The sequence below is a fragment of the Histoplasma capsulatum genome (assembly GCF_000150115.1).
Source record: "Histoplasma capsulatum G186AR genomic scaffold supercont2.7, whole genome shotgun sequence".
NCBI lineage: Eukaryota > Fungi > Ascomycota > Eurotiomycetes > Onygenales > Ajellomycetaceae > Histoplasma > Histoplasma capsulatum.
In genome coordinates, this window is record NW_025544807.1 from 1347979 (window position 1) to 1375266 (window position 27288).

Below are 27288 nucleotides of genomic sequence, written 5' to 3' on the forward strand. Positions count from 1 at the left end.
ATTATCGTGAATACCAGCAATGCGATCCAGGGATTTCCTCCAGCGGGGCAGCTGGTTTGGTTCAAATTACTTCGTCCTTTTGTTCTCCTAACCCCGCTTTACTCCTCGCCTCGCATCATTCAAGCTTTTGACCCCAAAATAGCTGGGTATTCTCCACATCCCCACTTGTCAACGTATCAATTACATACATAGCACTGTGCGGCACTGCAGTATAAGGCAATATGGCTTCTTCACAGGGCGATTTCGAAACTTTTCCACTCGGCGACTGGAAGCTCCAGAGCGGCGAGGTTATCCCCGATGCGCGTATCGCTTTCAAGGCTCTGGGTGATCCAGCGCTCCCCGCAATTGTCTACCCGACGTGGTTTTCTGGCCGTAAGTCTCTGTCATAGAAAAAGAAGAAGAAGAAGAAGAAGCAGAAGAAAAATCCAACAGAAATACCATAGATCTACACGGCAATAGAATCAAAAGAAATCCGTGTGTGCTAACAGTTCTATTCATATTATTTTCGTCTCCGGCTTAGTTATCTCTGATAATCTCTGGCTGGTGGGAGATGACAAGGAACTCAGCCCGAAGAAATATTTCATCATCGTCCCCGCATTGTTCGGGAACGGCCAGTCCACATCTCCCTCCAATTCCCCTACCATCAAAGAGTTTCCTCGGGTCACATTCTACGATAATGTGCGGGCCCAGCATGAACTCGTTACGAAGCATTTTAACATCACCCATCTACGCGCCGTCCTGGGGTGGTCTATGGGAGCCGCCCAGACATTCCAGTGGGCAACCCAGTATCCAGAATTTATGGATTTGATCGTTCCGTTCTGCGGTTCCGCAAAGACATCACTGCACAATCAGGCTTTCCTTGAAGGCGTCAAGAGCGCCTTGTTGGCGGCCAAGGGTTTTCGATCTGCCGGGGTAGGAGAGGTTGGAGCCGCAGTGGGCAGCGATTTACACCGGTTGTGGACTCGGGACGAGAGGGAAGTCGCACTGCGAGCATTCGGTCGCGGGTATTCTGGTTGGTAAGTGAATGGAAGTGGAAAACGGAACGAAAAGTCATGTTTTGCGATGGCAACCGCCGCTGAAACTGACAGATGTACCTTTTCTCACTATCACTGCAAAGGGGAATGAGCCAGACGTTTTACCGGCAGAGGCTGCATGAAACCGTCCTCGGATACAAAGATCTAGAGGATTTCATGGTGAATTTCTGGGAAGCGTTCTTCCTGACAAAAGGTAACTCCTAATCCCTAGAGAAGTGGAATTTCACCTGACAAACCGGTTGAGGAGGGATGAGCTGACCTGTTCTATAGAACCGGAGAACCTGCTCGTCATGTTGCAGACCTGGCAAAATGGCGATATCTCCAAGCAGGAACCGTACAACGGCAACTTTGAAGCCGCTCTAAAGGCAATCAAAGCAAAGGCACTGGTTCTACCCAGCAAAACTGACCTATACTTCCCGTGAGTGACCCAGGCCCAGCACTCAATCAACACGCCATCTTTTTGCAAGGCCATCAGTTACTGACCACATCGATCAGGCCCGAGGACTCGGAGTACGAGGTTGCAAACTTGCAACCCGGAATAGGCAGGCTGGATGTCTTCCCATCCATATGGGGTCGTAAGTTCAACAGCATCACCCGAGATACAAGATATCAGATGCGACACATGCTGACCACATATTCCGCTCTTCTCAGACTGGGCCGGAGCGCCCCCGGGGAACAAAGAGGACATGATGTGGCTGAATGACAAACTGGTGCAGTTTTTCAAGACGGTGCCGGGTCGTCAATAGGTGATCCATTGGGGCATTGGTTTGGCAGATCATGCCGTCCATTAGGGGGGGCCCCCCAAGGGGCAAACACCCTTCGAGCTGTCAGTCCGCTTTCTTGCTTCATACTAGTGTTTGAACTTCTCATCGTTTTAAGGCAGGGAGTTTGGGAACCATTTAGGTCAATAGGCTTAGTAATCATACTGTCACCTGACCAAGTGATGCCCTAATGAGTTTTCCGCCGAAAGCAAAAACGGACAAAAGGTGGCATCCAGGATCAAATATTCTATCAAAGAACTCTCCGTAGTTACACAGCTGAAACAGGACACTTGGGGTTTGCTATGGATGAGTCACAGAGAACCAGAGAACCAGAGAAACTGTTGTAAATTCGATAATAACACTGTGCATTCATCCTTACTAGTATGCGTCCTGCTACAGAACAAAGGTGAAGAACCGCAACTCGATCCGCTTTTTGCACTGTTCTTCAAGCCATCCATGGATGGAATATTGGCCTCGGATGCTTTGGCTACGGCCATCCCGGGCTCTCCACAGCGTCAGTCATTCGTCTGTCACCCCGCCTTTGGCCCTGTCACCGGCGAAATAAATAAACTCCACTCCCCCGCCCGGGTATTTCATTCCTTCTTCTTCCTCCTCCGCTGCGGTGACCTGTAGACGACGCATCAAAGCTTTGTACATTTTTGTCAGTTGGTTAGGTAGCTACTAGGTACTCGTAATTGACCGGCTTTGTATGTTCCTTGTGCTTGTTTGAATCCATATTCTCACTATGACCTCATTTCCTCCGCCACCAGTCGACTCGATCGGTATGTTAAATCATCACTCCATTGGCCGTTCGCACGATAGCAGGTCATTGTTTATGAGGGACCCCACGGCTAACAGAACGAATCCAACCGTCTAGACTGGAATGATGTCGGCTTCAAAGTCCGCGAAGGTATGGCTAATTAATTAGCCCAGCTGAACCAGCACAACTTCCTCTCTAACAACAGCCCAACAGTCAACGGCCATGTCGAATCCCACTTCTCCCACTCCTCCAACCCTCAATGGAGCGCACCACGCTTCGTCAAATCCCCTTACATCCCAATCCACGGCATGGCCCCAGGTCTAAACTACGGCCAACAAGCCTACGAAGGCATGAAAGCCTTCCGCCATGCCCCGTCCTCTACCTCCCCTTCGGCACCCGGGCGCATAACCATCTTCCGCCCCCAGAAAAACGCCGTGCGCATGCAGCGCTCAGTCGAATTCATCTCCATCCCCCCAGTCCCCAAAGAGCACTTCCTCGAATGCGTCCGGCTCGCCGTCGCAGCGAATGCCGAATTCGTGCCCCCCCACTCCACCGGCGCCGCCATGTATATCCGGCCGCTTATCTTCGGCTCCTCCGCCCAACTCGGCCTGAACCCACCGGACGAATACACCTTTGCCGTTTTCGTCATGCCCACTGGCGTGTACCACGGCGTGCATGCGGTGGATGCGCTCATCCTGGAGGACTTTGACCGCTCCGCCCCCGACGGCACGGGCTCCGCCAAGGTTGGCGGCAACTATGCACCCGTCCTCCGACATAGCGACCGTGCGCGCTCTGAGGGGTACGGAATCACTCTGCACCTGGATAGCAAGACGCGCACGGAGATCGATGAGTTCTCGACCTCCGCGTTCATCGGTGTTCGTAAGGACAAGGACACAGGAGCCGTTACGCTCGTGGTACCGGATAGCAAGAATGTGATTGATTCGGTGACGGCGTCGTCTGTCTGTGAGATCGGCTCGAAGATGTTTGGCTACAAGGTCGAGCGCCGGAGGGTGGCTTACGAGGAGCTTACCGAATTCGACGAGGTCATGGCTGCCGGTACGGCCGCGGCGCTTGTGCCCATTAAGAGCATTACGATGAGATCAAAGAATGACAAGTTCACTTATGAGGCGGGTGAGGGAGACGCAGGGGGTGAGATCTGTAGGAAACTGCTGAAGACGCTCAAGGGGATCCAGACCGGTGATATTTTGGATGAATTTGGCTGGCTGGTTGATATCGAACCTGTCCCTTCTGGATGGATGGAGGAGGCTGGGGGCAAGTAAATGAGGATGTTAATAATATACTTCCTCTTCTTGCAATTTTAGTCTACTTGGTTGCGTTTCGTCGGTGTGGCCTTGGGGGAATAAAAACACGGCGAAGTGGAAATTTTCGGTTACTATTCTAACTACATCAAATTATGGGAATGGGGATGAACGAGATATGGAAAGGAAAAAAAAGAAACAATATCAATTTTGGATAGCTACTTTAAGCAGTATTTGTTGCAGAACTATCTTGAACTATCTTGAGCTGGGTTTCATTTAGCTAACTTCTGTTTCTGAAAGCATCCATTAATCGAACTGATTTTAACCTATCATGAAAGTTTAGCATCATAGAAAACCGACCCATTTGCAGAGGAACGTTATACACAAACAAACTCTGTGCTTGACACGGCAAACGAACTGGAGCAGACTAATCAATAATAAACAAATTCTCCGAAACCACTCTCAATTAAACGTAATGTCCAACAATCACGCTATACACTAACCTAACCGCCCCTATTTCACCGATTGCAGCACCATCATATCATTCGCAGCACTAGAGAAAAGGAAGAATGCAAAAGAAAACGAAAGGGAGAGGGGGGAAGGAAATTAGCGACTCGATTTTGGCCCCACTAGTATGCTATCCGCAGTTGTGCTCCAGGCCATCTTTCAACACCAATTGCAATAATACAGAAAATCATTTGCTGAAAACAATACCAAGTACAATTCCTGTCTGACGCACCTACGCCATCGCTAGATAAGAAAAGAATGAAAAGGGGGCTAGGGAAGAGAAAGAAAAAGAGGTTTTCGGAACGTCAACTACATTAACCCAGTTTTGCGAAGGAAGTTAAGCGCCGTGAACCCTTTAGCGCCCCGCACGTTGTCATTCTCAGAGTCGCTTTTGGCACTGCTCTCATCCTCACCCTCATTCCGATGACATAGCAGTGATTTCAACGTGCTGCGTTGACCGTGGTGATGGTGAGGTCTCCCATTGGCGTTGGATGTTCTCAGGATGGAAGGATTAGGCTGCGAGAATGAGGGTGTTCCTAACCCACCCACAGCTGCCGTAGGGGTCGTTGCATTGGCGGCAGTATGAGTATTTTCTCCTGCTGATGGTCCATCGTCTGAATGCCACTGAGCATCCGTGACTGGCCAGTTTTTTTTGATGTTACGAAAAGGAGTGATCAACCTCGCCCTTGCTGAAGTTCCGGAGGGAGGCAAAGACGGGTGCTTGCTTAGCATGCTTTTGTCGGGGGTCTGATTAGAGTCGGATTCTGAGTCGCTATCGGAATCAGAACTACTTGAGCCCGATGATGTCATGCTTCCAGCTCTTTGATCTTTGAAGGGGGATTGTCCGTTGCGCTGGTCGGGTTCATTCGGGTGCTCTTGCTCTGACGTGCTGGAATTCATTTTATTTGTCCCTAGCCCACGTTCTATTAGATGAGAGGAGTCGTGGTCTGGCCGATGGCGCTTAGAGTTTTTGGGTGAAGTGACAGATTCCGGCTCTTGTATTTTTCGTTTCAGGCCATTTCCGTCTTTAGGTGTTTCTTCCTCCTCGAACGCCTTTCCCGAGGCTCCATCGCCCTTACTTGATAATGAATTAGCTGCTTCAACAAAGTCTCCCGTGGAAGGAGATGAAGGGTATACCAGGGGATCCCCAGAAGTAGAAGTAGCTGAGGACTCTTGGTCTCGGGGCTGCTGGTCTGGTGGGTCTTCCGGAAAGGCACCATCAAACCCAATTTGGTGTTGTGATTTGCTTTGCGACCCGTTTATGGAACCTGGCCGTTCGTTATAGTTCTTTCTAGATGTCTCATCCTCAACTTCTTCACGATGATGGCTGTCATGGCGACCTTCCCCTGAAGTGCTCTCATCAGGGTGGTGCTCTTCGGGATGATTCCGAAGATTTTTCATGGCCATGTCCAACTTGTATTCGTACTTGGCTATCTTATATTCGGGCTCTCTCGGCTTGGCATAGTAAAGCTTCTCCGTAAGACTTTTAATCTCTCGTAATAGTTCACAGTAATCTTCGCTCTTTCCCTGGAACCTAGCCTCCTCGATTTTCCTTTGCAGCTTACGATCGGTACGTATGTATTCAAGTGACTCTGGTGTCACTCTAGCTGGGTCCACGGTGTTACCATTGCCGATTTCGACGGATGAGGCAGATACGGGAGTGGACTGTATGTCAACGTTTGGCCCGTCTGCAAATGAAACCGAACGCCGGGCGGATAAATTTCCGGGTAAAAACTTCTGGGATGAACGGAGTACCGACAAACGAGGTGTATGCGGATCGCCTGAGCTGACTTTCTCGGCTTCTGTTTGCGCTTGGCTTGCTGTACGGGGTCGAGTAAACGCTGGAGTGGTCGACATACCCCTCTTAGAATTGCTGTTGGTATCGACTACAGCTACAGGAACTAATTGGCTCATTGAACGACTTCTTGCGCGTTTCACTGGTGATGAGGTAATTCCCAGTCCAATCTCCTGTGAATCAGGTGGTCGACTAGGTGTCCTGTGGGACGGTCCCTCGGATTGTTTATCTGGGTCTTCTGATAATTCACGAACGTTAGGATCATTTCGAGTCCGTAATTTGCGTGTACTACTACTGCCCGGAGTCTGGAGTGTCTTGACTCGCGGACTGGAAGGCATTTGTGCTGCCTTCTGGGGAGTCGCAACTTTGGTATCTTGTCGCACTCCAGATGCAGGGGATCCAGTATCATCCGAGGGATCACTGTCTGAGATATCGGAGTAAATAGGATTACTATCCCTAGCATTCACGTGCGCTAAAGGGGAGGCGTCGACCTTTGGGCTCGAATCTTTCTTCGTGGATTTAATGCCATTTGAACCAGTTGTTGCATTGCGATTTACTCCTCGGTGGCTTCCACCAACTAGCAAATTCTTTGAAGGAGGAGTTATAACTACTTGACAAACGCCGGTAGTCTGGGTCGATGCTTTGGGGGGGTCGACAATTTCAATATCGGAGTCAGGGATTAAGACAGTAGATTTCTTGTTTGGTGGTATTTTTGTGATAGAAGCTGAACCCTCAGCGGAATCTTTGTCGTTCCGAGGAGCCGTAATGGCCAATTTAAGTGCCATCGATTTCCTTCCTGGGCCACGAATACTTGATTTCCTAGTCCCACGTCGAACACTTGACTGACTAGAGATAACAGCGTCGTAATCCTTCTCGATCTGACCAGTAGGTCTATTGTCGCCTATATCGCTGTCAACTATGATTGCATTGTTCGGCCTGTCCCCGGTAGACGCAAGGAGGATTTTCTTATTGTCCTGGATTGTAAATTCATCGGCGCGACTTAACTTGCGTCGTTGTCGTTTGGCAGGCTGATGCCTCGCCGGATTCTTAAAATCCTCTTGGTCGGTAGGCGGAATGGTATAGATATCGCCTGCCTCCTCCACCTGTCTCTTATTGGGCGTTGCAACTTTCGAGTTCACGTGGTTGGGCAGTGAGGACTGTGGCGTTGAAGCCTGTGGTCCAGGCGAACTGGTTTTTGGCGGTCCCTGTCGATCTAACTCTCGCGCTATTGCTTCATCTAAAAGGCCAATATGAATTAGCGCCTATTACTATCGAAAGGGGAAAATGATCATAGTGTTCGCCTACCCTTACCATTCCTATATTCCAACGCATCGTTTATAGTGGTACCATAGGCTATTGCCTCCTCCTGATTAGCCAGAATCGATTTACCAGCTTTCCCTAATGCAGTGCTTTCCTCATCCAGTAAATCTCCATCTAAAAACAGATTTTGGGTTAGCTGGAAATCGAAGCATCGCAGACACAAGGCGGATGAAAGTAGATATGTAACATACCTCGAATTTTGTCTGCAAAGGATATGAAGTTTCTAGATTTCTGTGGGTCTTCTATTAAAATTGGTGAGGCGTGGTAATGGTTATCTTGTCTGCTGGATATTTCTTCGCCAGTCTCGCCCGGTCGAGGAGCATAGTCAGCCTCTGGAACCTTCGCCTGGTGCGATGGGCCGGCGACAGGTCCGTCCGTGAACCTGAAAGCCGTGGAGCGAGGCTCATGACGTGGTGAATCAGAAAATAGTGGTGGAAGGGGTCGCGCGTAATTGCTCGCTACAGCAGCCCAATCCTGCACCACAGACCCATACCGTCTCTGACGCCCAGGTTGTTGAATGACCCGTATAGCCCCTCTCTGATCCAAGCCATCAGTAAGAGCCTTTCCGCTGTCCACAAACACGTCTGCCACAGTCAATCCTATATCAAGGGCATCCTCCGCGTGCTTGTCATCCACGAGCTTCTTAATTTTGAGCGGTCTACGGGGACAGGACATGTGCGCGCCGTTAGCCAAAAACTATGTTCTCCCACTTAACTAGCATGTGCGATGAAGAAGCAATCAACCCACCCAGCATCAGGTTTAAGAATCGCCCACTTGTTCTGTATCATATAGGCCAACCTCCCCAGAGCCACTTCCTCCGGGTTCCTCACCACCAGGAGGAAGTTGATGGATTTGCGATCGTCGTCAACGTCAGTAGTATCCGGCGTAGATTGTTGCCCGAGAGGCTCTGGAGGGAAGACCTTGACAGTTAAGCGGAGGAGAACCATTGTCACAGCGCGGGTGAGCCGTGGCCCCTCTGCTCAACCGTTGTCGCTTCGTTTGGCGTAGATTTGAATTTGCACGGAGGGTATTTTCAGAGCGAAGTATTGTCTCAATGTGAGTTGCGCAAAGCCAACGAGGGCTCAGAGTGGGAGGATAGATCGTTTCTAGCATACGAATATCGAATGTGGTATAGGTAAAAGCTTGCTAGATGGATGGGAAAGCAACCGGTTCAGAACAGGGATTCGCGATGAGAGCTTCGATGTCATGGAGGTGGGGGAGGAGATATGCAAGAATACTGCTTGGGGTAGGAAGAGGGAATCTGGGGATGACTGCCTTAATGAATGTAATTGAGACTGACGGCAGTGAATTGGGGAGAAAAGAAAGGTGCGTTGTGTTGGGTTGTGTTGTGTTGTGGCATGGTTTTGCTTGTGGAGGAGTTTGAGAACTTGAGGTCAACTTTTTAACCTTTCTAAGAGCGCACGATTCCTCGTCCGCGCCAACCTCGGGTTGATTGAATGAATGATGAATGAACTAACCAAGCGTCGTCCTTGCCAGCAGCCAACATTATTAGAAATTGCAAAGTGCAAGCATACATCTGGTGTTAATCTTGAAATCAATCAGGAGTTCTATATATGTGGATTAATTTGCCTGCAACTAATCGGGTGAATGGAATGGATAGGAGGTCAAGGGGGTACTACAATGCACATAGACAGTTGAAATTTCCATTCTATCGATACAGAGAGTACACATAAAAGTAAACCTGTTTATGTTATCCAAAAATGTAAATAAAAATAAATAAAAAAATAAATAAAACGGTGAAAATTTTCCCATCAAAACCCCATATTCATACCATAAATCAAGACTCTTTGAAAAAAAAAAAAAAAAAAGTAGATTTTTTTCTATCGAGAACAATAACGCAGCGCTCGTAATAGCCGTATCGTCGTCGTCGTCGTCGTCGTAGTCGTCAACAAATAAAAAGCAACAGCAACAACAATCCATCCCGCAACACCCTTGCCCTCCCTCCCCGCTTCACGCAGGCGGCGTGAAGTAGCGCTTGAACCTCTCCACCTTCGTTAGGCCCAGTTGCAAAATGACCCAATGACAATTGATCAACAGGCTAGGGAATCGCAGAGCCCAGAATTGGAGATAGCCAACCGGTAACCCTCCAATGTTGGCTTTCAGATGTTCTGGCATATCGTTGTAATGGTTGCGTTTGTTTCGGAGAGCGCGCAAAAGGTCCAGCATCTTCGACCCGGTGTACTTTCGCTGTTTGCCGAGACTGTCTTTAAAGTCCTTCGGAAGCAACTTGAGGAAGTCCATTTCCAATCCGATGACGTCCGGGGCAACCGATTCAAGGCAGAGTAGATCTGCAGAGGGAGGATCGCGGGGTTCGAATTCGAAATGGTCAGATACATCACAGAGGAAATTCAGACGGTCTGCGGGGGACCAGAAGAATGGGTGGAGCATTATGGTGGTAGCGTCAGGCCTTAGATATTGAATTTTGTCAGACTCGTTCAGTTGCTTGAAGTTTGGGCATTTTGCTATTATATTAAATTTTGGAAAACTCACCGACGGCGTGGATCCAGGGATAACATTTGCCTGATCAAATCATCCGCTTCGAAAGCGTAGTCTCCGAGTTTCTGCAAGTCATCTAAATTATGATACCCTTTGACAATATTCGCCTCACGCATGAATTTGCCGTCTTTATCGAACGGGTGACCCCCACGAGTGAGCACGTAGTAAAAGACACAGCCAAGGGAGAATATATCAATGGCACGTGTGGCCCTTCGGTTCGTCTGAGGGTCAACAACTGCAGGGTCTGAGGAGTCGACACTCTGGTTGTCCCAGGTTGAGCCGCTTGGAGCGGTTTGGTCGTCGTCAACAAGAAGCTCCGGAGCGCGCCAACCGGATGTCCCGGCGGCGTGTGCCGTAGTAGCTCTGAAGGAACTTTGATTATCTTCCAACTTTTTACACAAGCCGAAGTCAGAAATAAGTAATCTGAGCGAACTCGAACCGGTTCGGGGCTTCGGCGCGGCCACAAGAATATTTTGGGGCTTCAAGTCACGATGGACTATTTTCAACGAGTGGAGATATCGGACTCCAGCGGTAATTTGCCACAGAACGTCGGGTACGTCCAACCCTCCATTGACAAGACTGGGGTAATCAAGCGGCTTTTCCACCACGTCCTGTAATGAGGCGGGGCAGAGCTCCAGACCGATATAAAGAAACCCTGCAGTTTGCTCTCGACAGAAATATCGAATGACGTTTTTGTGGTCATCGCTTTCCTGCAATAAGCCAACCTCGTGAGAGGCAATATCGTAAAATTCCACCAACATCCGTTTTACCGCCACATCCCGGCCATCAAAGGATCCCTTGTAGACCACAGTGCCATGGCTGCCATGGCCTAAAACTTTATCTGTGTGAACCTTCAGTTGGCCGATTCTAATCGAGCCATCAATTTCTACCATCTCTGTTGAAATGGTCCTCGAAAGCTGTCTCTCGAGCCCTGGCCGCCTCGCAATCTCGGTGTGGTCATTATCGGACGGTGTCTCCGTGGATATTTTGCCATCTGCGTCTTCGCTCTGTTTCTGGTTCTGGTTCTTCTTGCCACGCTTGTGCGCCACGCCACCCCGTCTTCCACGGCGAGCTTTTTTCTTTGTTTTCTCTGGCGTCTGAAGGAGATTTAGCTCTTCAACATCGTCATTCTTGTCATCATTATTATCAGGGTCCTGTATCCTGACCCTCGGTGTGGATTCAATATCCTCACTTGAATTCCGTGATTTCAATCGTGGCGTCACATCACCGTCCTGGTCGAGGGTTGGGACGGTGATGTTGACAGTAACGCCAGGGTCAAGTGAAGATGGTATCCCATCCGTACCAAACTCCGACGGGAGAGTCGGCGTTGAAGCGATTATTGGCGTAGAGGGTGTGGTAGACAGAGGTTTCCCATTGATAGAAATGACATTTTTAAGATCGAGTTTCTGTTTCGCAAGCTCCTGTAAAGTGTGGGAGTTCAGGTAAAGAAAGGTTCCAAAAGTAAGGAGACAGAGGGTAACCACGACATCAACGACGTTGTCCCACCCTTTTTGAATAAGGACACCCGGTCTAATGGTGGGTTGGGGAGGCGATTTGGGTGATACTCTTGCAATATCTCGAGGGGTATCGTTCGATAAATCGGCGGGGGGGCCAGATATACTAGGAATAGTCCGTTGATACTTGCCTGAAGGCTCATTGAGAGAGTGTACGCCAGCCAGAGCAGCCCTTTGTTGGGCAAGGCTGTGGCTCATCAAAGGTTTCTCGTTCATGAGGTAGTCCTTTTCATAGCATTCGGCTTGCCTTGCACGTCCTGTGACCAATGGATATGAAGCTTCCGACATTGCATACCAGCCGCCATTTTCGGTACAGTTTACGAACACACGGGACTCTCGATCTTCTGGCGTATTAACGCCAAAGCTGTCATCTGGAGGGTTACGTGGCTGGGAAAGGAGAACTAGGGGCGTATCGGGCGAGTCAGTGCGAGCAGGGCGTGCAACATCGAAAACACGCGCCACGGGAGAAGTAAACCGTTGGGTGTAACGACGTCCGTCTACTTTTGAATGGTCAAACCCAAAGATAACACCGTCGTGCATACTGTAAATGTGTCGTTCGTCCATTGTTCGGAAATATTGACTTTGGAGGTCAACGTCCCGGTTGTTCGGGCCCCATTCAGAATATTTGATGGTGCAAATAAGATTTCCAGTTTCTGTATTTTGGACAGTTACTATGTACTCGAGTCGGCCAAGGGTGAGCGTGCCATTTTTGGTCTCACACTCCTCGTCATCGAGAGCTTCTAGGTCATTGACACGTCGACAACTTTGTTCTGTTGCGGCAGCAGAGCCTCGAGAACTGAAGACGCGAAGAATAGTGCCAGTGCGAGCATCTACGGTATAGAGGGTAGTTTCTTTTCTGGCAGTATATGTAACGGGAGGATCGGTTCCGGAATAAGGAGTCTCGTCAACGAGAGCCTTCACGGTCAAACCCAATTTCTGAAGGCCGCCATTGGGGGCCTGGTTGTAGATGTAAAGGTCACCATCCCGGCTGGGCTCTACGATCCAAATAAAATCGTCCTCCGGCTGCGCATCGGCAAAACCGGACCGGTTGGACTGGTGATAGATTGTTTCCACCATCGGGCTGCTTGGAACCTCGAGTGCCCAACGCGGGGCCCCTGTCTTTCGATCCCTCGCGTGGATAGTTCCATCGACGGTCGCCAAGAGGACAAAGTCCTCAACCTCCCAATCCTGTAAGGACCGCGCTTGGAGCTGCGGACCCGGGCCAGCGTTTGAGTTGAGCCGGGCAGGAGGTGCTCGAACGGCGGGGTTGGGGGCCGCCAGAGCAACAGTTTCTATGGCGCTCGCATCGTTGGTGTTTGCGAGTGAGTGTGCTTGAGTGTGTGATTGGAGGGGGGCATTGTTTCCGATATAAGCCTGTAGAGGTTCGACGTTGTGGGCAAGAGGCTGCTGCTGCTGAGCGGCCCAGAGCGGGAGAAGGAGGAGGGCAATGCCGGTGGGAAGAGCAGAGCGGGCACCAGGCAGCCGCCAGACCATGGTGGAGATCTACAATGCGGGCAATCGTAGGTCAGAATGTTCCCTGAGTGATTGAGGCCGCAGATGATCCGCAAAGCCCGTAGGTGACATTAGAAAGCGGTTTCAGCGTCCCACTCCAGGAGAGGGAGCGTGAGCTGGAAGAGGGAGTGACGGAAGAGGGCTACAGAGGGTCAGCAGAGCTGGAAGAGGGGTGAGGAGCGTAAGTGAATGAAGGAGACGAAGGTGGATAGAGGACGAGATAAGAGAAACGGGATAGATGATAAAACGGATCGACGGAGGGAGGATGGAACAAATGGAACAAATGGAACAAGTTGCGTGCAACCGGGCCTCGCTGACTCAGCAGTCCCCCAACCACCGGCTGACAAAACCTTCGTCCGGGGCGAAGGGCTTGGCGCAACCCTGGAAGGGCCCGCCGCTTGTTCACCGCCCTCGGGGGTGGTGGGCCTAAGGACTAAGCGCTGGGCTGCGTTTGCGGCCAACCACTGTCGCTGCGTCGGGGGCAGAAAAATGTTGTTCCCAAGGTTCCACTCCACGACCGCCGGGGAAAGTTCTCGATTTCACCACTTGCCAGGAAATCAATATATTGGTTTGACTGAGCAAATTGAAATCTCTCTGTAACATACACGTGTATGCAAGCTGTACAGTACATACATGTAGTTACGGTACATTCTGTGGCATTACATAGCATTTCTGTTTGTCTTGTTCCTCGCTCCTCTTCCATGTGCAATAGCGTCTGCCAATTCACGTCCAGATTATCCTATCAAAAGAATTGTCAGCCCAAGCTTAGAATCTGTTCATGATGGTATTATTCTGTACTGCATTGTTTACGCCTCTCAATACCGGAATCATGTGCGTTAGTTTCCTATTCTTTGCTCCTCCAGCCCCTTGAAAGCAATTCTCGGTACAGCAGGGAGTACGGAGTACCCCGTAAACGGTTCCTCGTTATAGTCTACGCACATCAATTAATATCCCTTCTCCCGTGGTTGGACTGCCACACTCACTGGAACAGGACAGCATGTTCGGGGAGGGATGAGAAACTTGGGAGGCTAGACGGGTTCATCGGTTTTGCATCTTGCCATATTGCACAAACTCTATAACCTCCATCGCCCTCAACATTCCCAAGCCCAGACATATACGTGTTATAGTAAAAATACATGTAAGGACGCAACCTTACAAAGTTCATTCCGATGATAATGTCTTATCATGCACTTATTATTGACGCAATCTTGCGGGGTCACTGAAGTTGAGTTAAGGGTGAAGGGTATACCAGAAGCACTGACATCGCCCAGGTTGGCTAATGACGACAAAGCAGCAGCACCCAACTCAAGTAGCATGACAATGAACTTTTGAAGTGCTTCCCCCCTCTTCCCCCAATAATATACAAATATATATATACTATAAGTATTAGTTTTAAAAATAAACCAGTGTTGCGTTGTTCTCTGAGTTGGAACGCAAAAAGCCCCACTTAAATTGCACAATATTGCTTCCTCAAGCTAGTTGAGCAGAGACATTGTTGAAGCAACATCTTCGTCTATTCGAAGGAGTAACGTGATATGCTTGTTTATTTTGGGTGTTGGGAACAATCATCAATGTCTTCTTATTTGCTATAACTCAGAAAGGTTCGCCATTTACATGCGTTCCCGCTTACGTGGGGCACTACGGATGATGTTATCTACCCTGAGCAGCAGCTGTAAAATGGAGGTATTGATGTTAGCCACGCTTCGAACATGAAACGCCACAAAATAATAATTGAGTATGGTGATAATTATAACAACCGGATAAGGTACATACCTCTGCAGCCTCTGACGCTGACGACACAACTGCTCGCTTTAGTTTGTAGCTCTCTACAACACCCAAATCCCGCATGTCCGCAATCCCACCACCAGGTGTCAGAAGATCAAGCCCTGAGCTTGTCATACCATTATTGATGGCTTGTCTCAGCCTCGTGACGAGGTCGCTCGAGTCCAAGCCGGCGTTGCTTGCAAGGATGGTTGGGAGTTGTTTGAGGGCTTGGGCAAAAGCATCGACGGCAATTTGTTTTTTCCCCGTGGTATTTTGCGCAGTTTGTTCGACTGCCTTGGCCATCACCATCTCCGCACATCCGCCACCCAGCGTCACCTTTGGCTCACGGACAGTCTGAGAGAGGACGGCAAGAGCATCGTGTAGAGACCGTTCAGCTTCGTCAAGCAACTGTTCTGTAGCTCCCCGGAGGACAATGGTGCAGGCTTGGCCGGCCGCAACACCAGAGAATTTGATCAGCGTGTCCTCACCGATGATGACTTCCTCAATGACATCGCACCGGCCTAGCTTCACTTGATCTGGATGGTCAAATGTTGATGTGATCTCTCCTCCCGTGACCAGTGCGAGACGCTCAATGCCGTCGAAGTCGGCGTGCTCAATAGAAACAATGCCAGCATCGGTAAAAAGTTGTTCGGGCCAGTTGTATATGAGCTGACGGTTCACGAAGCAGTTGATTCCATGTGACTTAATCTTCTCTACCTTCGCTCGCATTTTTTCTCGTTCTGCTTTCTCCAATTCTGCCAATTTTCCTGTTGAGTCAACCTTAACACGGGCACCGAAAATTTTAATTTTATCCGTGTCCATAGCAGTATTTGCGACCAAGATCTTCGCGTTCTCAAGTCGCTTGGGTTGGTTCACTCCAATCTTTTTATCCAAGATGAATCCCTCGTCAAGGTAGGAGTCACTCAACTTTCCCCCAGCCTTCTTGATAATTTGGATGTGACTGAGATCAGTAGATCCTTTGAGCCTGAGGACTGCGTCGCAGGCTAGACTTGCAAACTGATCTCGGTCTTGGCTAAGAACTTTCGAGCTGAGGGTTGTGCGGGCGATCGCGTGCAAGTCCTTTCGGAAAGCAACGGGGTCTTTGCTGTTGTTCACTGCTGTTTTCTCCAGGGCTACGAGGGCCGCGCGGCTCGCAATCCTGTAGCCTTCTATAATGGTCTGAGGGTGTATTTTCCGTTCCACGAGCTTTTCCGCCTCCCGTAGAAGTTCCGCAGCGAGAACGGTGACAGAGGTGGTTCCATCGCCAACTTCATCATCTTGAACCTTCGAGATATTCACTAGTACCTTCGCAGCAGCGTTGTCGAGAGCTATGGCTTTGAGAATTGTAGCTCCGTCGTTTGTAACCATGATCTCGCCAGTAGAACTGTTAGATTGCTCGGCTGTTAGAAAAAGATGTTCTAATCATGCCCCGCACCAGAGCAGGAGAACAGGTAGCGTACGCTGATTGAAGAATTTTGTTCATTCCCTTTGGGCCCAGAGTGCTTTTCACCAGGTCGCCTACTGCGATCGCACCCACAAATGCGGACAAGCGAGCATTTTCACCTTTCTCCTCCGTTACGTCTTCGGCGAAAATCTGCGTGGGATTATTGAATGACGCCTGGAAAAGTTAGAACCCAAGAAAAGGAGCAGGCATAGACCAAGTTGAGGAAAAGCATAGAACATACCATGATTGAAGCAGCAGAACAGCAGCTTATATCACGACAATGCAGGTCGCTGCTTTCGAAGACGTTGCAAGTGGGCTGTATATGACAACAACCAGATAATCCTTGGGCTTGTGCTGCTAACAACCTTCGTTGCAAAATTCTTAGTCAGGGTGGTCCGAGCTGTTGGCGCGCGCTTGGAATCTTTTAGGGTATCGACAAACCTCAAAGAGCACAACATACTCCAGCAACATTGGCCAAAGTTATTGGGTACACTGGCTTTTGTTACCCTTTTATTTAATTCCTATGCAGGTCCGGGCGATGGCTGAACCAGAGGAAGAAGCGCGCAGCACCGCCTCCAACAAGCGGTCTCGCTCTGAGCTCGAGGAGAATCAAGTGAATGGTTTGTTCCCTCCGATATCGATTACCGGTATCTAACGAAACAAAGATAGAGCTAACAAGGGCACATAATAGATGAATCCTCATCATCGGGGGATGACTTTGGCCCTGCTCTCCCATCCACCGTACCGAGAAAAAAACGACGAAAGCTACCCTACGAAAAGGTCTACATCAATGCGCTCCCAGTTTCGGCCCGATACTCAAAGTCCCTAATGCACAAGGACCAGCTCTCCTTCGTTACCCTAACCCCTCATACTGACTTCCTTATTACAAGCTCTATTGATGGAGTTGTCAAGTTTTGGAAGAAGATGCCGGTTGGTGTCGAGTTTGTGAAGGAATTTCGCGCCCATGTTGGAGAGCTGAAAGGTGTGAGCGTTAGTCTTGACGGGAGAAATTTCGCGACGGTCGGAGTAGATAAAACGGTTAAGATATTCGATGTGATTACTTTCGGTAGGACTTTCATTTCTTTCCTACTCCTGGGCATGTTAAAAAACTTTGTCTGCTAATACGGTTGGTTTCAGACCTCCTGGCCATCCTAACATTGGATTATGTCCCAAGGTGTGTTTGCTGGGTACATCGGCGAGGCGCATCGCTGCCGCTGTTAGCCGTGAGTTGCGATTCAACTAGCGACATTATGATTTACGACGGACGAGGAGAAAACTCCACGCCCATCCATACATTGAAATCAGTCCATCGCTTCCCGGTTGTCGCAATGGCATTTAACGATGCATATGACTGCGTTATTTCTGCAGATGAAACGGGAATGATCGAATACTGGCGTCCGAATGCCCCCTTCGACAAACCAGACAACGTGTTTGAACTGAAATCTACCACCAATCTCTTTATTTTTAAAAAATCCAAATCGGTTCCGTCTTCAATTACAATTTCTCCATCAGGCCATCAATTCGTGACGTTCTCCTTTCCTGATAGGCAGGTTAGGGTATTCGATTTCCCAACCGGCAAATTATACAGGTCCTATGATGAATCCATCACGACGCTCACGGAAATGCAACAAGCTGGAACGGCACTCTATAAGCTCGAGGAGATTGAGTTTGGACGGCGGATAGCGATTGAGAAGGGACTTGAAAACCCGGCTACCATGACAAAGATTAATGTGGTCTTTGACGAGTCTGGCCATTTTGTGATGTATGGCTCTATAATAGGGATAAAGTGTATCAACACCTTCACAAATCGCGTTGTTAGAGTCTATGGCAAAGATGAACCATTTCGTGCCCTCAATCTTGCCATTTATCAAGGCCAACCGCAGAAAAAGGGGGTTGTAACGGTTTCTATGGCCGCTAGTGCCAATCCTTTGCTCCAAGAAGCTGAAGAGCGTGATCCTATGCTCGTCAGTACTGGCTTTGCTAAGCTCCGTTTCTACCTCTTCACGAATGAAACGGAGGTATCCAAGTCAAGCCGCGACGTACAAAACGAGAAACCAGTTGGAGCTCGTGAAGACGCTGCAGCTGCAGCTGCTAAACCAACAGCAACGGGCACTACGGCCGTGCTCCATACTACCCTAGGCGATATTCACCTCAGACTTTTCCCTTCCGCAGCCCCCAAGACCGTGGAGAATTTCGTTACCCATTCACGCAATGGCTACTACAACAACACCATCTTCCACCGGGTGATTCGCAAATTCATGATCCAAGCCGGCGATCCGCTCGGAGACGGTACTGGGGGCGAGTCGATTTGGGGCGGCGAGTTTGAAGACGAGTTCTCGACTCTGCGTCACGACAAGCCTTATACGCTCTCAATGGCTAATGCTGGCCCGAACACAAATGGTAGCCAGTTTTTTATCACAACTGAGAAGACGCCGTGGCTCGATGGGAAACATACGATATTCGGCAGGGCTGTCAAGGGACTTGACGTGGTGCATAAGATTGAAAATGTCAAGACGTACAAAGAGAAGCCAGAGGAGGACGTGAAGATCGTCAGCATCAGCATTACATAGTGACTGTTTGAGTACGTGCTAGTAATATCTATGTGAACCGTTTCCTGCAATACATGGGGTTTTTTTTATCTACTCGTGCAAGTGCCCATCCTCATTTTCACACACACACTAGAAGCATGATTCCCAGAATTTATGTATTGAGCTATTTTTTATACATAGGTATATCCAATTGGATATATATATATATCTATATATATCTATACAATTGCGTATGTATTTGCTTTGGGGAAATTCGGCAGTTTGGTTTGGTTTGGTCACATGTTCATTTATTTTAATGCACATATTTATTGAAAGTTCTGGAAACAATAACGATAACCGTGTGAACTCCGCTGGACAAAACATTTTGACCGCAGCGCGATTACAACCCATACCAAACAAGGAAAAGATATAGTTCTCATACCCGCTTTGGCGTGTTCCTGAGCGATGATTAAGAACAACAACAACAGGACCTCGAGTAGAATCAATGCAAGCCCTTGACTTAATAAACCGCAATAGTCCATGCCCTTTCTCGACTTGCGCCGCGCTGTCATAACTAATCTTTCGATCGAGGCGGTCCTCGCATATTCCTACTTACCCGTTGCGGCGCACGGGTAAATTGTCCGGATTCTGCTCTGTTCGATATATTGGGAGTGGAGCCACCATTTCCAGGACCTTGGGCGCGTGTATGGGCAAGATGTTGCTGTGGACCCCATTTATCGTCTGCCAGAGCTGCTGCGACTAGATTTCTCGAAGTTGGTTCACGGGCACTCCGACTGCCATCTCCGAGGATCACAGCAGGTACGGCCGGAGGGAAAGGTGGTTGATTTGCTCGCTTACGCTTGTGCCGACGCTTTAAATAAATCAAGAGGAGAGCAAAAACGGTGAACCCAACCGCTAGTGCGATTATCATCACCACCCATCTCCAGTGGGAGGAAAACCTATCGGAGTTTAGTGGACGAAGGCTTGAAGTTCTATTTCGAGGTGCCTCCCATGGTTGTCCAGCGCAACTTGGGTTGAGTGAAAGAATGATGGGAAGCAATGAGCGCAACTTCGACATACCAACTTGATGGGGCTTCATGAGTGACTGTTGAAGCTGTTCCAGTCCTAGGATGGGATTCCGGAACATTGGATGTGGCGGTGGTTGTAGCCGGATTGCCTGATGCGCAGAACTGTGCATACCATTTCTGCAGGGTAATTAGATCCGCCGGCGGACATACTGCGTCGCAGACTCCATTGGGAGAGCTGTGGAGGGCCCGCAGAAGAGTCGATTGGCAAAAACACGAGCTATAAGTGGCTTGGTTTGTTACAGGTGCCGCTGGAGGGATGCAATTCGCCTGCGCCTTGTGAAGAAGTGGACATGCAACAGCGCACCCAGGAAAGGCTGCTGAGCCGGTAGTCGGTATGAGAGATTGACATACAACTGACGTAAAAGCGGCAGTGGAGACGAAGAGGAACCTTCTCATCACGGCGTACTTCCAGCTTCTTTTTAGAGAACGCAATACGCGGATAGCATTGGAGGAAAAATGAGTAGTTAGTTCATTGCATCAATATTGGACTTCCTTGACCATATTGTTAGTGTCATCGTTTTCCGCAAATCCCCGGCGATATGTTGTGGAGGTCTCTAGGCAAGTGCATCACCCCCTGTAGGTGGCAGTGAGCAGGCATGGCCATGGTGATCATTGTGGTTAGCAGGTAAGCGCCTTGATGTAACCAAAGACAAAGAAAGGTGCAGGCCAAGTCTTTCTTTGATCAAGCGCTTCAGATCCAATGGCTTTGAATTCGAAAATCAAGGGAGGGGGGAAAGGATAAACCAGGGCCTTCCTGTGTGCCTCTACTGCTATTTAGCCTACATTGAAATTTGACACATCGAACTAAAATGGCCAGGAATAAAAATATGGTGGACCAGGAAACAAGTGAGACATTTCAACTCCAGATTACACTTTTAAAGTCCTCGCACATGTAAAAGAGTTTAGGTAATAAAATCTGTTATAAAACACCTTGCTGTTCAGTTAGATGGCAAGATCTCAACCTGGTACTCGCAGTTACCTTATATTCTTAGCGTGGTGATTATAATTTAAATTCAAAACAACCAACATGACAGACAAGCCTTAGTTAGACATCAAGCTTCTAAAGGTTTATTGCCTAAGCTTCGAGCAACTAGAAGGACTTTTGTTACACACTGGAGCAGTACAACATAAACATTTGTGTAGTAAAACTTCAGGCACAGGATTAGCTCCAATAGAAATATTAGTTGGCAGATTCCACGTCAGCATACTGATTATTTTACATAGTTCCTATCGATGGCCTATCGATATACCGAAATGTCGCATACAGAGAAAAGGGGTTGATTAACTGCTTGCTAAAATTTTAATGTTTGCCAGTATAATGGGACTAATTACACAGCATTAACATAGTACTATACATAGTCCGTGATAAGTAAAATGCAAAAACAGGAAACTGAGATTTTCAAATGACCCGCGAATGGAGATATTTGAGATTGCCTTTCGATTGTCCAGTGATAGCTATAGAATTCTGTAGGTTGGTATGGATACACGTCCAGTCTCCCTGGGAGGGTTACAGGTTTTCCGAGGTGGCTAATTCCCGGAAACTATCACGGCCAGACATGTGGCTGTACACACTTTCCGTTCTGGCAGATGGTATGATTATGCCAGGTGGAGAATCCTGTTTGTTGCTGTTGCATGCAATTCTTCGAGGTACGGTTGTCAAGACCATATGGTAGCCGATACACTTGCCTGGCATCTCCGCCTGTTCACTGTGCTAAAACAAAGAAGGAGAGGGCCAGTGGTTTCTCGGTTGGAGATATAATAATAATATGAAGTGTGCACCCAGATATGCTTGAGCCATAGATTTGCAACACGATGGTGAGAAGGAGAATTGCTATATTTGCCAAATTCGACGGATGGACGATGCGCGCTGCAGGAAGCGACGTCATGAAGGATGCGCAGGGTTGATCTCTCTCTCCCTACACTCGTAAACATTTGGTAGGGTTCCGTCTTGCTTACTTGGGGTAGCGAAACCGAAAACGCCTCCTTAGTAGCCGCAGAGTCAAATAAACAGAAAAACCGCAGTAAGGCAGAAAAACGCCGCAGGTAACCGGTGTTGATCCCGGATGTACATGTACATGTACACCCCCAGAACTCGATGGCAACAGCGCCATGCCTGCCATCCCCTGAAGAGATTTCGTCGTAAAGACCAGTTGGAGCCGAAAACTCCGAATAGGATAGTCACGCACCGTTTTTGGACAAGTCCTGAGTTGGACTGAAACATGCATCGTATCAGTTGTATTGAGGTGCCATGTAATGGCAATTGGAAGACACCGATATGAGTAGCGGGCCTCAGCGGCGCTACGGTATGTAACTGGACGGATATCAGCCGAAAAAAGCCAATGTAGGGTGGTGTGGCGTAGCTTCCCACAAGATGATGCGTTCCAGAAAAAAAGTGATGAAGAGATGGCATTGTGAAAGCTCACAGCCATCATAGACAAGCAGAAGTTTTGAATGATTTAGCGCCCCGAAGCTTCGATATGAAATATCCATGTTGAAATCTGGGATGTTTTTGCAATTGGCGATCTGGAGGGAAATGGGAATCGTTCTCTATTTATCCCTCTCTTAGAGTGAAATTCTTTTCGTATCCCGTTCGATTTTGTGTTCGGAGACCAAAAACAATTGTGGAGATGCCAGTTGACCAAGATTGATTCTGAATCCTTCACGGCCTCCCTCTCTGGGGCGTCAAATCGCTTCTCAACGATAAACAATGCTTCTTCTTTATCATCCGTCGTCTCGAGAGGATTCCATATTATTGCTCTGCATTGGCCAGGTCATCGTCATATTCCTAGCCAAGCAGCTTACGCTAGAGGCTTGCTTGAGGATGTGAGCACTTGTCCAGAGAACTGCAAATGTCATGACAATGGAGTCGTTGTCCAAAAGAAGGGTTAGCGGCGTTTTGCAATTAGCCCCGCAGCTAAACAATTCCACACGTCATGCCATCCGAGATGGCAAATGCCGTGCTTTTGTGGGTTCGAGGCTCGCCCAATGTTCAAAAGCAAGCACCTTTCCGTCCCCGTTGCTAGGAGCTGTCCAGGTACCCGGTCTCTAGGATCGTCCGCATCATCCTCCGCGCCCAACGCCAAGCCTGGGCCAAGCCCGACGTTGCGCGGAACCTGGCTGCGGAGCGGGTTCGATGTTAGTACCCAAGGCTTTCTCTCCGTTGGCCGAGCGGACGGTGAGCGGAAAGCGGGCGACGGGACCGGCCGCGGTACCACCATCCACAGATCCATGGATGTCGAAAAGCGTAGAGGGCTGGCTTCTTTGGCTTCTGATTTGGCCAATTCTTTCCTCGGTACTATTTAGACTCTTAACCAATATCACAGTTGGATTCTAGAGTCTTCTGCGGTAAATATGGCAACACGATATGGGCGGAATGACGGAATGGTGGTATGGCCCAAGCCCTTGAAAACATCTCAAAGACAGCAGAACTCTGGCCGTTGCAGCTTTCCACGGTTAACAATTGCGATCGTGACACGTGGCAGGGGCGTTGAGCGCCCAAGGAAATACTAACCCTAAGGCTTTTTGCTTTAGGAATGCTCCGCCCTGATCTCATTGAGGGTTCAAAAAGCAATGGCATTTTCCACACAACGGGCCCCTTTACTATTGGGTAAAGACACCCTCCGCCATATACTACGTACTATATATATACATAGTTATGGGGAATACCTTGGTACTTGATTTTCCATCAAGTAGCTAACCCATAAAAGAGAGACCAGAAGTTATGCCCAAAATATTTACTCTGTGATTGCCAGAGAATACCTCATGAAAAATGCCACATTACAGAGAGGGTTGGACCATGTTTTTTTGACTTGTTTGGCTTACAAGTCACTTTTCATACTAAATTAGCGGACTGGTACAAGGAGAACAGTTGAACATCGTCTATCAAATTGAAGGGGTATCCGAATATAAACCGCTTATTTCTCATCGCCACCGACCGTTTTGAACATTGCTGGGGTAGCATTGAGATTTCCTTTTCTTTTGGGACGACTGCCAGCTCGCATGCGAATGTCATGTCCCGTCTTCTTCCGCGGTTCATCCTATGGGTCATCGGGTCATCAGAAACGCAACTTTCCAGTGACAGTGATACGGGAATTCCGTGATGCCTCCCGTCCCGCAAAGGGGACCCTGTTTTGATGGGTTAGCTCGCGCTTCCTGTGCGGAGTGCTGTGCTGTCCTTTTTCTTTCCCTTTATGGGTGTAACATGCTTTTCAGAAGTTTGGAGTTGGGTCCTTCGGCCCCCATTGATGTCGCCGCCACGCGCGATATGATCCCCTTCCTTCGGTATTAGTATTTACTCCCCTTTATTTCATGACCCGCAATAACAGCCATGGAACACACAAGGGATCAAGTCAGCCGGTGGGGGCGGGTCAACCGAATCTCACAATTTGCCGTGGCTCCAGACGAGCCAACCAGGTCAAGGCAACATTGCGGGATAGATACAGGCTCTATTTTTCAAGTTTCGTATATCAAGGGACACAATTCCTATCCCATCTCCGTTGCTTCGCTGTCGCCGTTTTTGTCGTTGTTCTCATTGTCCATCTCCGCAGTGTGAGCAACCATAGGTGGTATTGGCGTTTGACACCACCTAGTTCCTTTTTGACATCGTGTGTGCCCTTGTCCTGCCCCGTTGCCGCAGAGTATATTCTATTCCGCTGTTGTCTTATCACTCTCCGCTCCTGTCACTTGTCCCTCTTGCGCCTTGATCCGTCTTTGCGTTCTCATTCCCGACTGATCTGTGTGTCCTGTCATCATGAAGATGGTAGACCAAGAAAAAGGCTCCAAGATGGAGCAGGTTCCGGTTGCCCCTGAGCCGGCTTACTTAGAAGATACTGGGAGCCAAGTACTCGGGACTTCTGAAACCCAGTATGAGTTGGGTTTCTGGACACGCATGGGGTGCACTCCCGAGTCATTCAAAAGAAGAACACTCGCGGACAAACATAACCACTTAAACCAGACGCTGACGAGCCGGCATCTGCGGATGATTGCAATTGGTGGCGGTATCGGGGCTGGTTTGTTCGTGGGCTCAGGCAGTTCATTAAGCAATGGTGGGCCTGCAACTGTACTAATTGGCTTTGCAATTGTTGGCGTGGTAAGTGGTCAGTCTCCCATAGGGTTAGAGGCATTATCATAGCAAACGCAACTATGATCACCAACAACAACAACAAGAGATAATATGCAAAACAATAATGACACGCGTTCGTTTCAGATGATCTTTAACGTCGTCTATGCTCTTGGTGAACTTGCTGTCACGTTTCCGGTCTCTGGTGGTTTCTATACCTATTCAACCCGTTTTATTGACCCTTCCTGGGGTTTCGCCATGGGATGGAACTATGTTTTCCAATGGGCTATAGTCTTGCCGATTGAACTCACAGTTGCGGCCATAGTAATCGGGTATTGGGACATGGACACAAACATCGGTGTTTGGATCACAGTTTTCCTGGTGGCCATCGTTGCCATCAATATCTTCGGTGTCCTTGGCTACGGCGAGGAGGAATTCTGGAGCAGCAGCCTAAAGCTTGCGGCCGTTGTCATTTTCATGATTATCGCGCTTGTGTGTGTCCTTGGTGGTGGGCCCAAAGATGGTATGTATTCCGAGTATTGGGGTGCCAGGTTCTGGTACCACCCTGGCGCATTCCGGAACGGATTTAAGGGCTTCTGCTCCGTCTTCGTCACTGCAGCGTTTGCCTTTTCTGGGACGGAATTGGTCGGTCTCGCTGCCGCCGAATCCAAAACCCCTGTCCAATCCCTGCCCTCCGCGGTGAAACAAATCTTCTGGCGCATCAGTTTGTTCTATATCCTTGCTCTCTCTTTTGTCGGCCTCCTTGTGCCCTACGATGATACGCGGTTGCTCGGGAGTGGTTATATCAATGTCAAAGCTTCTCCGTTCGTCATCGTCGCCAAGAACGCCGGCCTCATAGGATTTGACCATTTTATGAATGTCGTCATCTTGGTTTCCGTTCTCTCCATCGGAAATTCAAGTGTATATGGTGGCTCCCGGACGTTAACTGCCCTGGCGGAGCAGGGATATGCGCCCAGAATGTTTTCGTATGTTGACCGCGCTGGGAGGCCGTTGGTGTCAACAGCTACAATCATTCTCTTGGGCAGCTTAGCGTATATCAATTTATCTGCCTCAGGAGAGGATATCTTTGATTGGCTACTTGCGCTCTCTGGCCTTTCCGCACTCTTCACCTGGGGAAGCGTGAGTTCATATTTTTATTCGTTGCTGTATTTATATTATATATGATTTGTTGCTAATCGCACTTAGATTTGCTTCGCCCATATCCGCTTCCGCGCTGCGTGGGCTTATCGTGGTCACACCGTAGCCGAGCTTCCCTTCGCTGCCGCCTTTGGAGTTTATGGGTCATGGCTGGGTCTAATTCTTGTTGTAATTATTCTTGCTGCACAGGTTTGTTGACTTGGCGGGCCCCGCCCGACGCATGGCATCCCTCGTGTTGATTGTCAGGGGTATATCTCACTAACGCGTGGAATTACTTCTAGTTGTATGTCGCCGTTTCTGATATGGATGCCGAGACCTTTTTCAAGTCTTACCTTGCTGCACCTATTGTCATGTTTTTCTGGGTCTGTGGTTACTTATGGAAGGGTCAGGGTTGGCTCAAACTTAGCCAGATTGATGTTGATTCCGGCCGCCGAGAGATTGACTGGGAAGCGCACAACCGTAAGCTGGAGCAGAGGCGCAACTCCCCTCTTTGGAAACGTGTTTGCTGGAAACTTTTCTAAAACTAGTTCAAGCTATCGGTCATATGTGTGCATGGCGAGGTCTCTGTTCTCATTTTCTGAATCCCATAAGGTAGCCAATGAGAATTTCTTAGCATTGCTTGTTATATCCACCATGGATGTGGGTATTCGATTCCCCTTTCAGTTGAATAGCATCTAAAGAGTCAACTTCTGTGGCGAAATTAATAGCCCTCAGGGGAGGCTGCTATCCAGACTTCTACAGTACGTGTACAGCACATGTGCATACGTTCAAATATTGTGGCAGATTATCTTCACATTTTTTCTGATAATAATTTTCTCTTCTACCTGTACCACTTCACATTATGTCACTGACGGGACTAACTCAACAAACAAGCGAACTGCAAAGTAGGGAGGCAAAAAGGACGTAGATGTCCAGGTTTGGGTTCGGCGTGATGGGAATGATACCGTCCGCTGCAATTGTGCCATTGCCATGTGAGTCGTAAGGAATTCAGGTGAGCCATATGCATGGAGGGCGTTTGACGCATGGTCGCAGTGCATATAGCATTCAGCATGATTATTTTGTTATGGTCTGCTCATGCTCTACCCCGTTCAGTGTCGCTTCATAGTTGTACAGAACCGGGCCCATACTTATGCTCACTCCCTGTCAATGTCCACGAAGACATCACTGGCTATTTCCCGGGTATCACGGATTGTCCCTGTCTCGCCTGGATTGGACCTCCTATACGAAGCATACTCTACATTTTCAAGGATTGATAACCCCCCCCCCCC

The 27288-nt window shown here is 48.8% G+C and overlaps 10 protein-coding genes across 10 annotated transcripts; 5 read left to right on the plus strand and 5 right to left on the minus strand.

Annotated features, from left to right (window-relative positions):
• Positions 1–221: 221 nt before the first annotated feature.
• On the plus strand, positions 222–1780 carry HCBG_05750 (homoserine acetyltransferase; the record flags this gene model as incomplete). Its single annotated transcript, XM_045432799.1, has 6 exons — positions 222–372; positions 521–1016; positions 1118–1227; positions 1305–1452; positions 1530–1609; positions 1686–1780. 6 exons carry the CDS (start codon positions 222–224, stop codon positions 1778–1780), a joined length of 1080 nt encoding a protein of 359 aa, XP_045286915.1.
• Positions 1781–2430: 650 nt separating this feature from the next.
• HCBG_05751 (branched-chain amino acid aminotransferase) lies at positions 2431–4148 on the plus strand (the record flags this gene model as incomplete). Its single annotated transcript, XM_045432800.1, has 3 exons — positions 2431–2577; positions 2673–2705; positions 2769–4148. The coding sequence occupies 3 exons, from the start codon at positions 2541–2543 to the stop codon at positions 3833–3835; spliced, it is 1137 nt and encodes a 378-aa protein (XP_045286916.1).
• A 482-nt stretch (positions 4149–4630) lies between these two features.
• HCBG_05752 (uncharacterized protein) lies at positions 4631–8383 on the minus strand (the record flags this gene model as incomplete). The annotated part of the gene is made up of 4 exons (XM_045432801.1): positions 4631–7353; positions 7428–7550; positions 7628–8094; positions 8184–8383. 4 exons carry the CDS (start codon positions 8381–8383, stop codon positions 4631–4633), a joined length of 3513 nt encoding a protein of 1170 aa, XP_045286917.1.
• A 1024-nt stretch (positions 8384–9407) lies between these two features.
• On the minus strand, positions 9408–12961 carry HCBG_05753 (serine/threonine-protein kinase; the record flags this gene model as incomplete). The annotated part of the gene is made up of 2 exons (XM_045432802.1): positions 9408–9864; positions 9948–12961. The coding sequence occupies 2 exons, from the start codon at positions 12959–12961 to the stop codon at positions 9408–9410; spliced, it is 3471 nt and encodes a 1156-aa protein (XP_045286918.1).
• A 1568-nt stretch (positions 12962–14529) lies between these two features.
• HCBG_05754 (T-complex protein 1 subunit beta) lies at positions 14530–16485 on the minus strand (the record flags this gene model as incomplete). Its single annotated transcript, XM_045432803.1, has 4 exons — positions 14530–14649; positions 14753–16127; positions 16204–16361; positions 16429–16485. 4 exons carry the CDS (start codon positions 16429–16431, stop codon positions 14590–14592), a joined length of 1596 nt encoding a protein of 531 aa, XP_045286919.1.
• Positions 16486–16725: 240 nt separating this feature from the next.
• On the plus strand, positions 16726–18828 carry HCBG_05755 (peptidyl-prolyl cis-trans isomerase cypE; the record flags this gene model as incomplete). Its single annotated transcript, XM_045432804.1, has 3 exons — positions 16726–16807; positions 16879–17253; positions 17325–18828. 3 exons carry the CDS (start codon positions 16726–16728, stop codon positions 18755–18757), a joined length of 1890 nt encoding a protein of 629 aa, XP_045286920.1.
• Positions 18829–19041: 213 nt separating this feature from the next.
• HCBG_05756 (uncharacterized protein) lies at positions 19042–20199 on the minus strand (the record flags this gene model as incomplete). The annotated part of the gene is made up of 3 exons (XM_045432805.1): positions 19042–19086; positions 19332–19674; positions 19796–20199. The coding sequence occupies 3 exons, from the start codon at positions 20197–20199 to the stop codon at positions 19042–19044; spliced, it is 792 nt and encodes a 263-aa protein (XP_045286921.1).
• A 1111-nt stretch (positions 20200–21310) lies between these two features.
• Positions 21311–22293, minus strand: HCBG_05757 (uncharacterized protein; the record flags this gene model as incomplete). Its single annotated transcript, XM_045432806.1, has 4 exons — positions 21311–21514; positions 21583–21966; positions 21990–22114; positions 22227–22293. The coding sequence occupies 4 exons, from the start codon at positions 22291–22293 to the stop codon at positions 21311–21313; spliced, it is 780 nt and encodes a 259-aa protein (XP_045286922.1).
• Positions 22294–22788: 495 nt separating this feature from the next.
• Positions 22789–23414, plus strand: HCBG_05758 (uncharacterized protein; the record flags this gene model as incomplete). Its single annotated transcript, XM_045432807.1, has 2 exons — positions 22789–23095; positions 23335–23414. The coding sequence occupies 2 exons, from the start codon at positions 22789–22791 to the stop codon at positions 23412–23414; spliced, it is 387 nt and encodes a 128-aa protein (XP_045286923.1).
• Positions 23415–24553: 1139 nt separating this feature from the next.
• On the plus strand, positions 24554–26812 carry HCBG_05759 (amino acid permease; the record flags this gene model as incomplete). The annotated part of the gene is made up of 4 exons (XM_045432808.1): positions 24554–24892; positions 25010–26002; positions 26069–26209; positions 26302–26812. 4 exons carry the CDS (start codon positions 24554–24556, stop codon positions 26539–26541), a joined length of 1713 nt encoding a protein of 570 aa, XP_045286924.1.
• Between the last annotated feature and the right edge of the window lie 476 nt (positions 26813–27288).